At 36.1% G+C, this 15166-nt stretch overlaps 1 protein-coding gene across 4 annotated transcripts in view; it reads right to left on the reverse strand.

Annotated features, from left to right (window-relative positions):
- The window catches only part of pcnt (pericentrin), a 102044-nt gene that overhangs the window by 51471 nt on the left and 35407 nt on the right, over nt 1–15166 (reverse strand). For all 4 annotated transcript variants that reach the window (NM_001346290.1, XM_087255040.1, XM_087255041.1 and 1 more), the window contains 8 exon segments: nt 1817–1998; nt 2092–2252; nt 6007–6153; nt 10409–10561; nt 10664–10873; nt 10951–11554; nt 14192–14598; nt 14826–15025. In NM_001346290.1, coding sequence (NP_001333219.1) covers nt 1817–1998; nt 2092–2252; nt 6007–6153; nt 10409–10561; nt 10664–10873; nt 10951–11554; nt 14192–14598; nt 14826–15025 — 2064 coding nt within the window.

The following is a 15166-nucleotide window of genomic DNA, read 5'->3' on the forward strand; positions in this document are numbered from 1 at the left end:
ATAATTTCAGATGGTGTTAAACCCTAAGGCTTTTTTCTAATGACAGTTGCGCCAATGGTAAACATTTTATCTTGTCTCAAACAAACACAAATTTAGCTAATTTTGAATTAACTCAAGTCTCAAGCAAACTCAAGTCTTACTTTTAACATGACATTGAGAAAAAAAATTTTTACATTGGTTTTAAAAACCACCATAAACTAAACGCAAGTCAGTGTTCTCAGCATATATGGTCTATAAATACATAGGAAACTTTTATATTAATGTTACTGTAAGGAAGCTAATTAAACCATATTGGTAAAAACATTATAAAAAAAAAAAAAGTTTTATTGAGATGTGACTGGATTGATATTGGCCCAATTGGGAAGCATTATGGACCTAGTAAAAAAATAAGACCTGATTAAAATGATTTAAGACCAACGCCATCATTTCTAAAGCCTTAAGTTTTGTTTGTGAAATTTAAGACATTTTAGGACCCTGCAGACACCCTAAATATAGTAAATGGTATAAAACAAATAATAATTTTAGCAATGCTATAACAAGTTTTCAGAACAACTTGCAGAACAAAAGAGTCATGTTAATCGGTCTGGAGGAAAATTAACTTTAAACTTTTCTTTTTTGCATCATTCCTGTCACATGTATTGTATTAATCTGTGCTTATATACTTTATTTTAATTTGATGGAGAGGCGCTCCACTAAAATCATCTCGATCCATCTAAAACTTATGAATGATTTCAAAATGGTTCCATTCAAGTCATCTGGTGAAATTGTATTCATAAAACCACAATATATAATGCATAAAAAACTAAATATTGCAATGTTGTAGCCCTAAAAACAAAACAACTTTTATGTGTATGTTGATGTTAAAAAAACATACGATTTACATAAACAATTTTAACAATATTTTTATTAATTTTTTATTTTTTATCCACTATTTGTTTAACTTTTATTCTATTCAGGAGCCATGTGCACCCACTGACAGGTAAAATCTGATGATGACATTTCATACAGTATTGCCAAAGCATGTTAGATATGTATAAAATATGTAATATCAACATCATTTAAAAAAAAATATACACAGCAAATTAGAAATGAATGCCATTAAGGACTAAAACATATGGAATAAAAATCTCTAAAAAGTATAATTACAAGAATAAAAAGTGTTGTTTTTTTATTTATTTATTTATATTTAACAATTTCTAACGGTGCAATCTAAAGATGCAATTTTGTCCTCTGTGAGAATATTGAAAAGTTCAGACAAGCAAAGGTAAAGCAGGCTTTAAAAAAAAATAGAAAACTGCTTAAAAAGCTAAACCAAAAGCCAAATCCTGGACAGTTTAAGAGATTTAGAAATCCCAGACGAACTAAAAGATTAAAAGAATAATAAAAAGTTATTTAAAAAAAAAATGTGACCAAATATACAGTACATGGGTGGTCGTTAATATACCTGGCCGGCCCGTCCAATTAAAGTCTATGTGTGAGAAGCACTGAATATATTGTATTTATTCAACGGCTTTATATGGCAATTATCATCAATAACAATATCTGGACATCTCATTTATTAAAAAGGTTATTTGTTGAATTTAATATACAGACTGTATATAGGTTATTTTTGGATTAACCAAGCAATCTTCTAATATATTTATGAGCAGTTTGTTTTTGGCTTTTGCTGATCGGAAAAATTATCCAAATCAGTTGAACATTCTAAAGTGTGATCCTTTTAACCAGCAAACCATTCAGATTTTTTAATACAAATTCAGTTCTTTCCCTATTTAGAAAAGTGATTTTATTTTATTAAGCACTCTTTAAAGAAACATACCAGTTTCATGTGAATCACGGCTACTCCTGGCTGTCATAGAGCTGGGCGTTTTTTCCTCAGACTGACCACCTGAAACACAAGACCCTAACTTGTGGCTGATGTGCTCTTCCGTTGCCATTGTGATTCGAAGCATCTCTTTGACAATGCGCTGTAGTTTATCTCTTGCTGTTTGCAGGTCTTGTCTGACAGAGACAAAACAAAAAGTCATTGACAAATCATATATAATCAGATATAATCAGTTATAGTTTCCCCCAAATGTCTGCAGGTAAGCTGACCTTTGCTGTGTGGCCGTGCTGAGGTCTGTTCTTAGCATGGCCATTAGATTGTCTCCCTCCTGTTTCTCCCGTTCTCTGCGATGCAGGAGGGACTCCAGCGTCTCCATTTCAGCCCCTTTGCCCTCCAGCTCCCCCTGCAGTCCACTGACCTCTGCTCGCAGCTGAGGAAGAGGCAGGAGAGACACCACAGACAGGAAACCAGTCATCACACAAGTTGGAAAAGTGTAAACGTTTACCCGAAGGGTGTCAATTCAGCTAACGAATAAGGAAGTTGACATCTGGAGGCATAACAAATGAAGCTTGCTGAAAGATAAAAAAACGGTAAATCTTTCGATGGCCTCATAGTTTAATAGAATGAGCGTCTGAGCATGAAAGATTCAACGCCATTAAGAGTGGGAAAAACAGCTATTAAAAAGGAGACATGAGACAATGTAACCTGAATTTAAATAAGGCTCCTTTAAGAATGTGTGGCGCTTTTTAGCAGCCAAAAAGCATGCAAAGATGTAACCATAACAACCAGTCCTACCAAAGCATAACTAGGCCTCATGCTATCATTTCCACCCACCAGTTCTTACATAGAGATTGTGTATATAGCATCCTCAACAGCTCATTAACATAGCAAAGAGTCTTTCTTGTTAAAAACTGTCATGCACGTCTGTTACAATCATGAATATTGCGCTGATGATTAACTACAGTTCACTTAACTACAATCATGTCACTTGCAGCTTAAGATGTTGTTTGAAAAGGTATAGTCTAAAATATTATAATACAAACAGGTTCATAGGAAGTTATTTCTTCATACGAACATTATGATCTCAAAACTCAGGGCATCTGGTAGTACCCAGAATAGCCGAGTCTACTAAAGGAGGTTAAGCCTTCTCATTTATGGCGCTTTTTAAAAACTGAAAAGCATGCAAAGATGTAACCATAACAACAGGCCTTACCAAAGCTTAACTAGGCCCCAGTTATTATCCACCCACCAGTTCTTATACAGGGGTTGTGTATTTAACATTCTCAACACCTCCTAAAAAATAGCAAAGCGGCTGTATTCTGAAAACGTTTTGTTTAAAAAGTTGATGTAGTTCTTTTACAATCATAAATATTGCGCTGATGATCAACTACAGTTCCCATGACTGCAATCATGTCATTTGCGGCTTAAGATGTTGTTTTTTAAAAGGTATAGTCTAAAACAGGGGTTCTCAACTGGTTTGGCCATGGGACACATATTTTTACATGGTCATCAAGCCACGACCCTAATCTTTAGGAACTATAATACAATTTTAGGAATTATAATTAATTTGTATTCATTTGTATAAATAAACAAGTAGTGACGGATACATCATAAGAAATTCACCAAGACTTACAAATAAACAGTATTTTACTGCAGTCATTTAACAAAATGGAACAAATTATAGAAATATTACAAAGTAAAAACGACAAATACTGTTAATAATGAACTGTTAATGAAACATGTTTTCTGGTTTCTAAATGTTGTTTTAATTTAGAGGGTTTCATGCTCTCTTGTGAGAGCACCTCACTACATATGGCACTGAGGCTTTAAGTCTTTTTTTGTCGTCAATATATCCGTGACCCACCAGTTGAGAAACACTGGTCTAAAATATTATAATACAAACAGGTTCAGATAAAAGTCATTTCTTTATATGAACTTTAAGATCTCAAAACTCAGGGCTTCTGGTAGTACACAGAATAGCAAAGTCTACTAAAGGAGGTCGAGCCTTCTCATATATGGCGCTTTTCACCAGCCGAAAAGCATGCAAAGATGCAACCTTAACAATCAGCCCTACCAACGCTTAACTAGACCCCATGTTATCATCTATCCACCAGTTCTTAAAGAGAAGTTGAGTATATAGCATCCTCACTACCTCCTTAAAATAGCAAGGAGTCTGTATTCTGAAAAATGTTTTGTTTAAAAAGCTCATCCAGGTCTGTTACTATCACGAATATTGCGCTGATGACCAACTATAGTTCACAGAACTGCAATCATGTCACTTGCGGTTTCAGATGTTTTAAAAGGAATAGTCTAAAATATTATAATACAAACAGGTTCATTTGAAGTCATTTCTTTATATGAACTTTAAGATCTCAAAACTCAGGGCGTCTGGTATAACCCCGAACAGCAAAGTCTACTAAAGGAGGTCGAGCCTTCTCATTTATGCCACTTTTCACTACCCGAAAAGAATGCAAAGATGTAACCATAACAACCGGCCTTACCAAAGCTTAACTAGGCTCCGTGTTATCATCCACCCACCAATTCTTATATAGAGGTTGTGTATATAACATAGGGGTGTCAAAATGAATTGTTTCTTCTGTGCACCGCGATGCAGATGGGGACAATTCGATATCGGTTCAGTATTAGATCATAACCGGTTATTATGTACTGACGTCATTTATCTCCTATGTGCGATGTCGCAGTAGAATACTACTATGGCAAAGGAGGCGAGGGCGACTAAATAAATAACACTCCTACTACTTAAACGGTGGATAATTATGCACAAATCAACCGCTTGTGAGTTTGCTGGAAAGTCTTGGTTGACACTTAAGAAGGCACAGCACACGAGCCGCTATTTCAATACTAGGGAGAGATGCTGTAAAAATCCATCTCTGCCCCTCTCTCTCTCACACACTTTGGACATTTGACCTGCTGCGCTGGCGTGTTCGTGAGGTAACTTTTCCTCTCCTCTTGGCTGTTAAAGCAATACTTGTGAATCCAGACACAAGCGTGCCTGAGGTGCGAGTTTTCTCCACCGTGTTTATTACGAACTAATATGTTCAAGGGTCTTTATTATAACACAAATAGGTCCAAATTATGTTAATGCTGTGGAAATAACTGTACTAAAAGACTTCCCTTATTTCTTAGCTGAATAAACTGAGATTTGATCAGGTGATTAATATCACAATTTTAGTCATGTGACCAAGAGATAGAGTTGTGGTCGCTTCCACTGTCAAATCAAAATAGAATAGTGATCACCACCATCTTATTTTAATCATTTACACCAGGGGTGTCCAAACTCTGTCCTGGAGGCCGGTGTACTGCAGATTTTAGCTCCAACTTGCTTCAACACACCCGCAAGAATGTTTCTAGAAAGCCTAGTAAGAGCTTGATTAGCTGGGCCAGCTGTGTCTGATTGGGGTTGGAACTAAATTTTGCAGGACACCGGCCCTCCAGGCCCGAGTCTGGACATCCTTGATTAACACAATGTTATATTCAGACAATGCCAATATGTCTTTGCTGTAAAACACTACAATCTAGCTTTTTCTTTAAAAACTTAAAATAAAGAAGACTTTAGGCAAATTTATGTATAAATATTGCACGTGCACTCAATATTATGTGGAGATCTTCATTACTATTTTTTCATTGCACGTTATTTTAGTTTTCCCCAATATTTTTCATTTGTAGCCATTCATTTGGCATGGAGGAAAAAATAAATAAATAAATAAACACTAAAAGCAGCCTTTTAATTCATAAAAAACAACAACAAAAACATGCAAAATATGATTTTTTTTCTAAAATTAGCTCAAAACAAGTGCATTAAATATGCTCTGGCTGAGTAAACTTAATGCTTAAAGCTAATAAAATTAAACAACAACAACAACAAACTGGAAAGACAACACTTTTATACTGAACAGAAGGAGCTTAAATTGGATTCTAACAAGTAAGGTTTGAGTAAATGACTGAATAATCTTTTTTAAACTAATCCTTTAACTCAAACAGTCTGTAAACGCAAGTCCAAATTAAGTGAACACCCGAATAACCAGAGCTTTCATTTTCTACTACTTGTATTTGCCTTCGTTTTCAATATTATTTAAAATTCTTTACAGCCAATTGTTTTAATTAAATATTTACTTAAATCAAAGGTTTACGCAAGATGTTCTACAGACTTAAATAAGATTTACCTGTGACACAACAGTGTCTAGCTGCTGTAGTTGCGCAGTCAGCTGGCTCATCTTGTCACTGTAAGTGAGTTCAGTTTGCTCGTGTTGCTGTCTCAAAGTCTTTTCCAGCTCCTCAAGAGCAACAGCCTTTTCCTGATCGCTCTCCTCCTGAAAGACACAAACATCATACATGTCACACAACATATTGATAATCTAACTTAGATCAGTAAGTACTTTGTGATCTCCACTAACAAAAATGAAACGATCATTGACACAGGAAAAAAAAGGACAGAAACAAAAACACACAAATGTCAAATCCTCATTCAGTCAGCCATTGCTCATGTGTCCCTATACACTTCCTTCCATCTGTAGGATTAATACTGTGAGGACTTCTCTAATGCTCCAGTGGGAAGAAGGCCAACTGACAAACTGACCAGAGTAAAAATGTTGGAAAGCCCTGCGCTGACAAATTTCAGCTAGCCGACTGCTCAGCAGGGTCAAACGCACAAGTCCGACAGCCTCTGATCCAGAGAACAGGTTTACTTTGAACGATGGGAGATATAATGTACAGTACAGGGTGAGGATTAGTATTAATTTGAGCTTAAAGTGGACCGGCCCCCTGCTCCAGATGTTAACTCCCTCCCCCAATAAGCTTAGCTATTGTTTATAACTGCGTTTTTTAAGAGCACAGCAATAATGACAAGCTGAATGTAGAGCTGTGAAATAATTATTGCCTATGAAAATATTGCCACAGTTGTTTTATTAAAGTGTGAGCTGACATAAGAGTCACGCAACTTGCAAAATCTTGACAAGTAAAAAAAAAATTAAAAAAGGCTTTTAAATAAGTACAAAACAATAAATAAATGAATAAAATAAATACAAAATAAATAAATGAATAAAATAAATACAAAATAAATAAATGAATAAAATAAATACAAAATAAATAAATAAAAGAATAAATGAAATAAAAAATAAAAGAATGAGTAAAAAAATTAACAAAAAAATGAATGAATAAAATAAATACAAAATAAATCAAGTAAATAAATAACTTATTAAATAAATGAATGAAAAAATAAATGAATACAAAATAAGTAAATAAATAAAATAAATAAAAAAAAAAACACAAAATAAAAATTGAACAAATAAAAAAAAAAACAGAAAGTGATAAAAAGAATGGATGAACTTTTTTTTCCAAACAGTTTAAGCAACATTATATGCAGTTTCAAACCTATTTTAACAAGATTCAAGTGAAAAGCAAGTGATTTTGAGAGAGACTGCAATATGCTTATTTTTGAGCTCTCATGCTAAATTCTTGTGCCAAAAACAGAAAGTTATATAATGCTTTAGAAATAATAATGCATTTTGTTCCTGCAGCAGAATATCTGCGTGTCTGATTTAAGAAGAGACAAAACACAGAGTTGCTCTGTTCTTAAACTAATCATTTCTGAAAACAAATTGATAAATAAAAAAAATAAAAATAAAAACTTACTTTTACAGTTCTCAATGAATCCACTTTAAAACAAATAATTCAGTGAATCACTCAGAGGAACTTGCTGGATCTTTAGGCTAATAATACACTAATCTAGATAAATTTAAAAACTGTGTTATATAAAAAAAATAATAAAAAAAAATTGTGGACATGGCATTAGTGTCAATTACTTATCCAAGATCTAAACCAGCCCAGATTAAAGCACAAAACACATGCAGCAAAAGATTACCTTTATGCCCTTGAAATTTAACAGCTTAACATATCTTGCATTACCCAAAACTCAAATTAATTTAGCAGATGAAAAAAAAAAAAATTTAAAAATGATTTGTTAAATTAGTACCATCTGCTTCACACAGTCTAATTCAGACATTGGTTGTTACATAAGTACAGTGTTGATTCGAGACTATATAGTATTAATGTAATAACTTAAAGAATATTAAGACATGCAAAACTCCCATTAATATAGTTCCTATAAAAAAAACCACCATTAAAAATAATCCACATTACACTTACAATTCTAACCATCATAATTGTGCTAAGGTCCATTTGCAAAGAGCATTAATATTGTGTAAATTGTACATGTTAGTACCTAATAAATTACCTACCTAGATTTTTATCTGAAATGTTTAGCGCTATACAAAGAAAAAATAAATAAAATCAACCACTTTCTAAATAGCCTGAAAAATACTGAAATGCATAATATGTAAAATATAAGTTAATATGAGTAGGCTATTATTATTGTTATTTCTCAAACATATAGTAAAACAACAATAATAATGTGTGTAGGTCTACTGTTGGTTAAAAAACAAAATTTTTGTATAGACTTTGAATAGTGAACTTTAAAAGACTTTAAAAATGTCCTGGTCATTAACTCACAGTAAAGTGATGACATCAGAATACAAATATTCATCATTTTGCTCACACATTTGATTGTCATTTGTCATTGAGAACATTATTAGACCACTTATTCACTGGTAAAATCAGACATTTGTCATAAGCCCCTTTCACACATACAGACCTTTCCGGAAAATTACCGCCAATTTTCCGGAAAGGTTGTATGTGTGAACAGGTCCTTTTTGAAAATACTGGTAAATTCGTTCTGGCTATTTTCCGGAAAGAGAAGTTGTAACATTACCGGCAATTTGCCGGAATGCTGCGCTGTGTGAACGCAGAAGGAAGATTTCCGGAACAAGCCAGTGCACGTCTAGAACGTGCTGACGTAAGACTTCTGCTTTAGCCAATCACAACAGTCAGACGCATTTACGTCCGCGCGGTTTGTAAGAATAAAAGCCTTTGAATATTTTTCCAGACACATTTAGCTGCTAGAAGTTAGTCAGATAACATTTATATGTTCTTCTTAATGCCAACTGTGCAAATAATCATCGATAAGATGCTTATGATAAGCCGTTGTTTGTTTACCTTCAAGCTTTGCGTGTGCCCATGAAACCGCCTGTGGGCGCCAGCACACGCACATATTATGAACATCTCGACATGTGAATATGATCCTGTGAAAGTTGTTTACAATATTGATCATCCACAGAGTTTGTAATTTAGTCAAATGTTTACAAATACAAGCGCAGCCGTTTAAAGCTCATTTGTGGTGAATGATGTCAGAATTTACCGGTATTTTGGAATGGATGTGTGAATGCTCTTTTCCGGAAAAATTCCGTAACGTCCTCGCCTGTGTGAACAGCGCTTTTTTGTATATACCGGAAAAGTAGTTCCGTAAATTCGGTATCACTGTGTGAAAGGGGCTATTATCAGATTCCCTCCTGCATTATATTATTACATTATGGCTAGAGTAGTTATACTGACACTGTTAAACATTTATTCCCATGCACAACACTGTTCGCTATGAAAAAAAAAAACATCAAATGCTTGTCTTAATCATAACTATTAAATGTTATATGATCATTTAAATGATGTATGCATCGTTTTTTTTTCACTTCCGAGTTCGGCTCATGACTGAACGTTATTTACAACTTTATTACCTGTTATTCACAACATATGCAGGTTCTGTTTACTGAAGTAGGCATCAGGCGGCCACACGCGCATCCTCTCAGTAGTAAACAAACAGTGCGTCAGCTCACGTGTGATTATGCAGCCTTGAATACATCTTTACATTAAGACAGAAATGATTTTTGGGTGAAATATATCTTATAAAAACACTATGCGACACTTTTAACAACATTTGGAGGTGTCCATGTTGCTGTGAAGACTTTTGCGTTCGCCTTTACACTTCTCTCCTGACCTTGAAAATATAATTGGCTGAATCGTAGAAAAGCTGAATTAAGATCGTGTTTAGGGTAGAATCGAGATGGTGATCTTTTTTCGATTAATCGTGCAGCCCTATTCGGGTGACTGCACAAAAGTTATTTCCTGACTTTAGATGGCATTTAATGAAAAACAGAAATATCCTGGTACACATGACACTGCACAACTTTAGGCTTCTAACACCACTTGCTTGTTAAACAGAACGAGTCGGTCACATTTTTGTGTGTATATTTAAATCCCATAAGCTTTTCCAGTGATGCTTTTCCAAACATTTGTAAAAAATAAATAAATAAATAAATAATAAAAATAATAATGACGATAATAATTTAGTTATATGTAATTAAACATTTAATCCACATCCTGGGAAAACAGTTCATGGCGCTCACACAAGTTTAGGGAGCACGTGCTTGCAGTCTCCTGATGACGTATGCGCATATCTTAAACATGATCTCAGTCACAAGTTGATATTATCATTAATGTTATATTGAAGAAGGAAAAAAACACCTACATCTTCAAATGGCCCGAGGGTTAGTCAATTAATTATACAATTTTATTTTGGGGCGAATTATCCCCTTAAGTCAAATATCTGAACAAATTGTTCCGTATCAATTTGGAGGTTGTAGAGTGGCATAAGTCTACTTGATCACCCCATCCTCTCACCTTTAATTGTGTGATTGTTTGCTGCAGCTGCTCCTCAGCATTACACTTGAGGAGCTCTGCCTCCTCCAGGAAGTGGAGCCGTTGTCTTGACGCTTCCTCCTCCAATTCCCTACGCAGAGCTTCCAACTCCCTGGCAGACACTCCTCTAAACTCCTGAAATCCAAATAGAGAGATTTAATGAGAGGAGTTAACCATGCTAACTACTACGCGCATCTAATTGAAAGACTCAGGTTATATATGTCTTCCAGAACACACCTGTAGCTGTTGCTGGTGTTGATCGGCCAGCACATCCAGCTGTTTTTGAAGCTGCAGCTTCTCTGCATTTGCAAGATCAGCGATTTCCAGAAGGGCAGCACTATGCTGATCCTCTAAAGCAACCACTTGCTGCTGAAGAGCTTCCAGAGCGGATCGATGTTCGTCCTCGAGAGCTGCCCTCTGAGAAGCGACAGCTTCAGACAACTCAGCCTGCATGAGTAGGTAAACTAATTAGACAATGGTCCATATAGATAGCCAAAAAAAAACCTCTCCTTTATAGAGCTTACCTGATGGGCTTCATTTAATTCTGCTGCCATGGCGCTGAACTTCTCCATGTGGACCTTGGCTAACTCACTCCTGAGCTCGTCTCTGATGACTTGCTCCTCCTTTCTCACCCTCTCAATCTCCTTACTATATTGTTCTTGAAGATCACGCAGTTCTCCTCGCTTCTCATCCTGCACTAACTGTATTTCTTTCAAGTACGTGCTCTCCAGTGTATCCATGTTCGCCAACAGCCTTTCTTCGAGCTCCTCCTTCTCCCGTTTGTGGCGCGCCTGAAGCTCCGCCTCTTGTGCTTCTAGCTGCGCTAAGTTGGTTTCCTGAAGGACCGCCTCTAATTTGTCGAGCTCCACCTTGTGTTTATTTGTGAGTTCCATCTCGAGGGTCTCTAAGGCCGTTTTGTGATTGGCCATCAGGGACTCCAGTTCTTCCCGGTGGTGTATTTTGAGCTCCTGACACTCCTTTTCAAGATGTTCTAATTGTGCAGCTCTCTGCTCCAGGAGTGTCTTCTGAGTCTGCAGCTCTATGGCATGCTGTTCTCTCTGCTGATCCAGAGCAGCATCTCTCTGAAGAGTCAAGTTGTGCTCCAGCTGTTTTTGCTCTTCTTGGTGCCTGTGTGTGACACACAAATAATAAATATACACGCTTACAAACATGAAAACATTTTTCTTTACAATTTTGTTTTTTATAATCGTTTGTTTTTTTCAGGGTTGTCACCTTTAAACAGACAAGACAGTGACGATTACAGATAGGAAAGTGAGGGAAGTTAAGAGTCCGGAATCTAACTTGGGTTGCCATGAGCACATCAGTGCAATAGGTCGATGCAATAACCACTAGGCCAAGGGTGCCCAAACTCGGTCCAGGAGGGCTAGTGTCCTGCAAAGTTTAGTTCCAACCCTAATCAGACACACCTGGGCTGGCTAATCAAGCTCTAACTAGGCTTTCTAGAAACATCCTTGCAAGTGTGTTGAGGCAAGTTAGAGCTCAAATCTGGACACCGGGCCGGGGGCATTGCTAGGGTCAAAAGGGATAAGGGGTTTAGTTAGCCCCAAAGTATTACTCAGTTTTGCGAAAGTTGTATTATTACCTCATCAGCTTCAGCTCCTCAAAATAAATTTAAGGTAAAAAAAAATGATATATAAATAAATTAATGACAACAGTGCAGTGGTGGGACTTTAACACTTGCTGTGAGACAACAGTCCCACTCCTACCAGCCAGCAGAAACAGGTACTGCTTACCAGCTGACTATGTAACTACCCAACACATAAGCTGCGTTAAGTGGAATGTGCATGATGTATGTGGTAATTTTAAGTACTAGGATAACAAAACAAAAGTTTTACAATCATTTTTTTTTAAATGCAAAATATTCCAAAAGATCAGGGGCTTTTAGTAACACATCAGGGGCTTAGGCCACCAAAGCACCCCCTTGCAACACCACTAACACCGGCCCTCCAGTACAGAGTTTGGACACCACTGCAACTTGGCTATAGATGGACACAATTTGTTATTTTATTAAGAGAAATTGTTATATTCAGTACTAAAAGATTTCTGCAAAACAATTAGCGTAGCAGTTTTTAGGAGTGCTTGGTCATTTCCATATGTCCAAGTGCATTATATTGTGGTTTTAGGATCTCAGAGTGAACATTAATTTGAAAAAATATATACAAAAACGCAGTATTTTGTTACATTTTGCACTTCAAGTTAGTCAATTTATAACTACAACAACACATTAAAATAGGCATATGGTACTAGTTTGTAATATCAAGCAGCATTCAGTACAAAAAAAAATTTTTTAACTTCCTGCAACCTTATTTTTGTCAAATGAACTGTACTAAAAGCCTATTGCCAATATTTTTTAGTCATCTCCTTCAGTTTATCTCAAAAAATTGGCTTAATTTGCAAAATTGTGCAACCGCAACCCTGCAAATAAAATAATGATAATAATAATAATAATAATAATAATAATTTTATGCAAATATTTTAAATGACATGTTAATTTTAAAAATTACTACACTTTTAATTTCAATTGATTAATTTTTAAATTTACAACTTTGGTTGTCAAAAAGTATAAAGCTTTACTAAGAATACCAGAAGGTATAATAATAGCAACAGGTTTTAAGGTACAAGTTTATGAAGCTGTGGACAGCAATTGTTATTCAATTCAATTCAAGCTTATTTGTATAGTGCTTTTCACAATACTTATCGTTTAAAAGCAGCTTTACAAAAGGTGCACATTATGGTATTACATAAAAAAATCAGAGAAGTTAAGGTTTTTACATACCATAACCTTATTAGTTAGTAATAAGTTTAATAGCTATTAGTGATGGGGAATTCACTGTCTTGATGAATTTCTGATTAATGTACTACTTTTATTTATATGCTTTGAGTGATTTCATATTATTATTATTAAATTTATATTCATCCATCCATCCATCCATCCATCCATCTATTTACCCATCTATCGTGTTATTATGCATACCTGTGGCATTAACTGTCATTCTTGTGTGCATCATAAATATATATAAAATGTCACTGTGCAAATGCAGTCAGGAATGAGAAGAGAATTAGGAGAGAAGGACAAAATGCCACAATGGGATGTGGAAGTAAGGACATAAGAGCACTTTTATTCGGTTTCATTTGGAACTTATGCTCATGCAAGCGCCCACGTTTTACTGCGATCCATCATAAGGTGCTGAATCAGTTGACGGACACTTGCGATATCCTATAACCAAAATCTCTAAGTTACCAACTGAGTGGTCAAGGAGAAAAATTTAATGCCAGTAATGATACAACTGTATGCGTTATAAGTGGAGTAAACACAGACTGTATCCGCCACAGATGGGGTAAACACAAAAAAAAATTCTAGGACCTGAAAACAAAGGGATGTGTGTGACACTCAGAAGAGAAAGAGGGTATAATAAGTGTTAACAAGAGCATCTCGGGAGACACTCCAATGACCTGTCTCTTTTGTTACTGATGCTTTAACAATAAACCGCTTTACCTAAAGACTTCAGAGCTCTCAAACTTTGTTATTTTTTTAAAAACTTTGACTTCTTATTTTTTTTTTTAGAAAAAAGAAAATAATTTGCAGACCACAACATTAGTTACCAGCTAGTTAAAATTATTATATAAAAATATGGTTATGCAGTTATATATAGTATATAGGTGATGTCTACGTGTACATGTTCAATAAAGTGTATTAAGTGTATTAACAAAAAAATTTTCTACTAGTGTCATGCAGTCTCTGACCTGTAGAGGGCTTCTTGTAGCTTGCTCTTTAACTGATCCTGAAGCAGTGCATTCAGCTCTTTCACCTCCGCTGCCATGGCACTCTTTGCAGCGCTCATCTCCCCATCATACTGTGCCTGGAGTTTCTGCTTCAGCGCCACCACCTGAGGGCTCTCCTGACACTCAAGACTCTTCTGCAGTGCCCCAAGCTTCTCGCTCTCCATATCAAGCTGTTTTTGGACCTCCAGAAATGCCTGCTCCAACTTCCCTCTTTCTTCCAGGGCAGATTTCTGAAGCTCCTCTCTCTGGGAAGCCAATTGGTTTTTAGCTTGCTCCCTCAGTCGGTCCTGTTTTTCAGTGAACTCCTCACTCGCACGATTCCTCTCTGCCTTCTGCGTCTCCAACTTTTCAGCAACATCTTTCTGGTGCTTTAACAGAAAAAAGCTTCCAATGAATAGAACTGCATTCATGAAGATACCGCTGATACTGATATTGTCACAGTTTTGCTAAAGGGGCTCCTAAACAATCAGCACGAGTTTTATTTGTTGACCGTTTCAATGCCTTATGACAGTGCTCTGTACCAGCCCTTAGCTACAGTCTCTACTAAAGCCCTTTTGTACGCAGTATAAAGGCCTGCTGTTGTGCACACACTTACTGTCTCCTCCATCTGCCGGAGCTGCTCACGGTGTTGTGACGCCGCTTTCTCAAGCTCCTCTGAATGCATTTTGGAGAGCTGAGATAGCCGAGACTCCAGCTGGGTGACCCTGGCCTGGTAATCTTGAGTTCTCTCGTTTACTTCAGCCTCTGCTTGCCTTGCTGCTTCTTGTGCAGACTGTAGCCGTATCTTGTTTATTTCTGGTGAGAAACAAGAGCAGCTCTTAAATTACCTTTTTTAAGAATATAGTTCAACAGCTTTGAGTCAGTCAGAAAGCCTTTTTTATTATTTTAGGGGTTTTTACCTTTAAATGGACAAAACTGTGGAGATTGACAGACAGG

The sequence above is a fragment of the Danio rerio genome, chromosome 6, assembly GCF_052040795.2.
Source record: "Danio rerio strain M-AB ecotype USA chromosome 6, GRCz13ab, whole genome shotgun sequence".
In the NCBI taxonomy this organism is placed as follows: domain Eukaryota; kingdom Metazoa; phylum Chordata; class Actinopteri; order Cypriniformes; family Danionidae; genus Danio; species Danio rerio.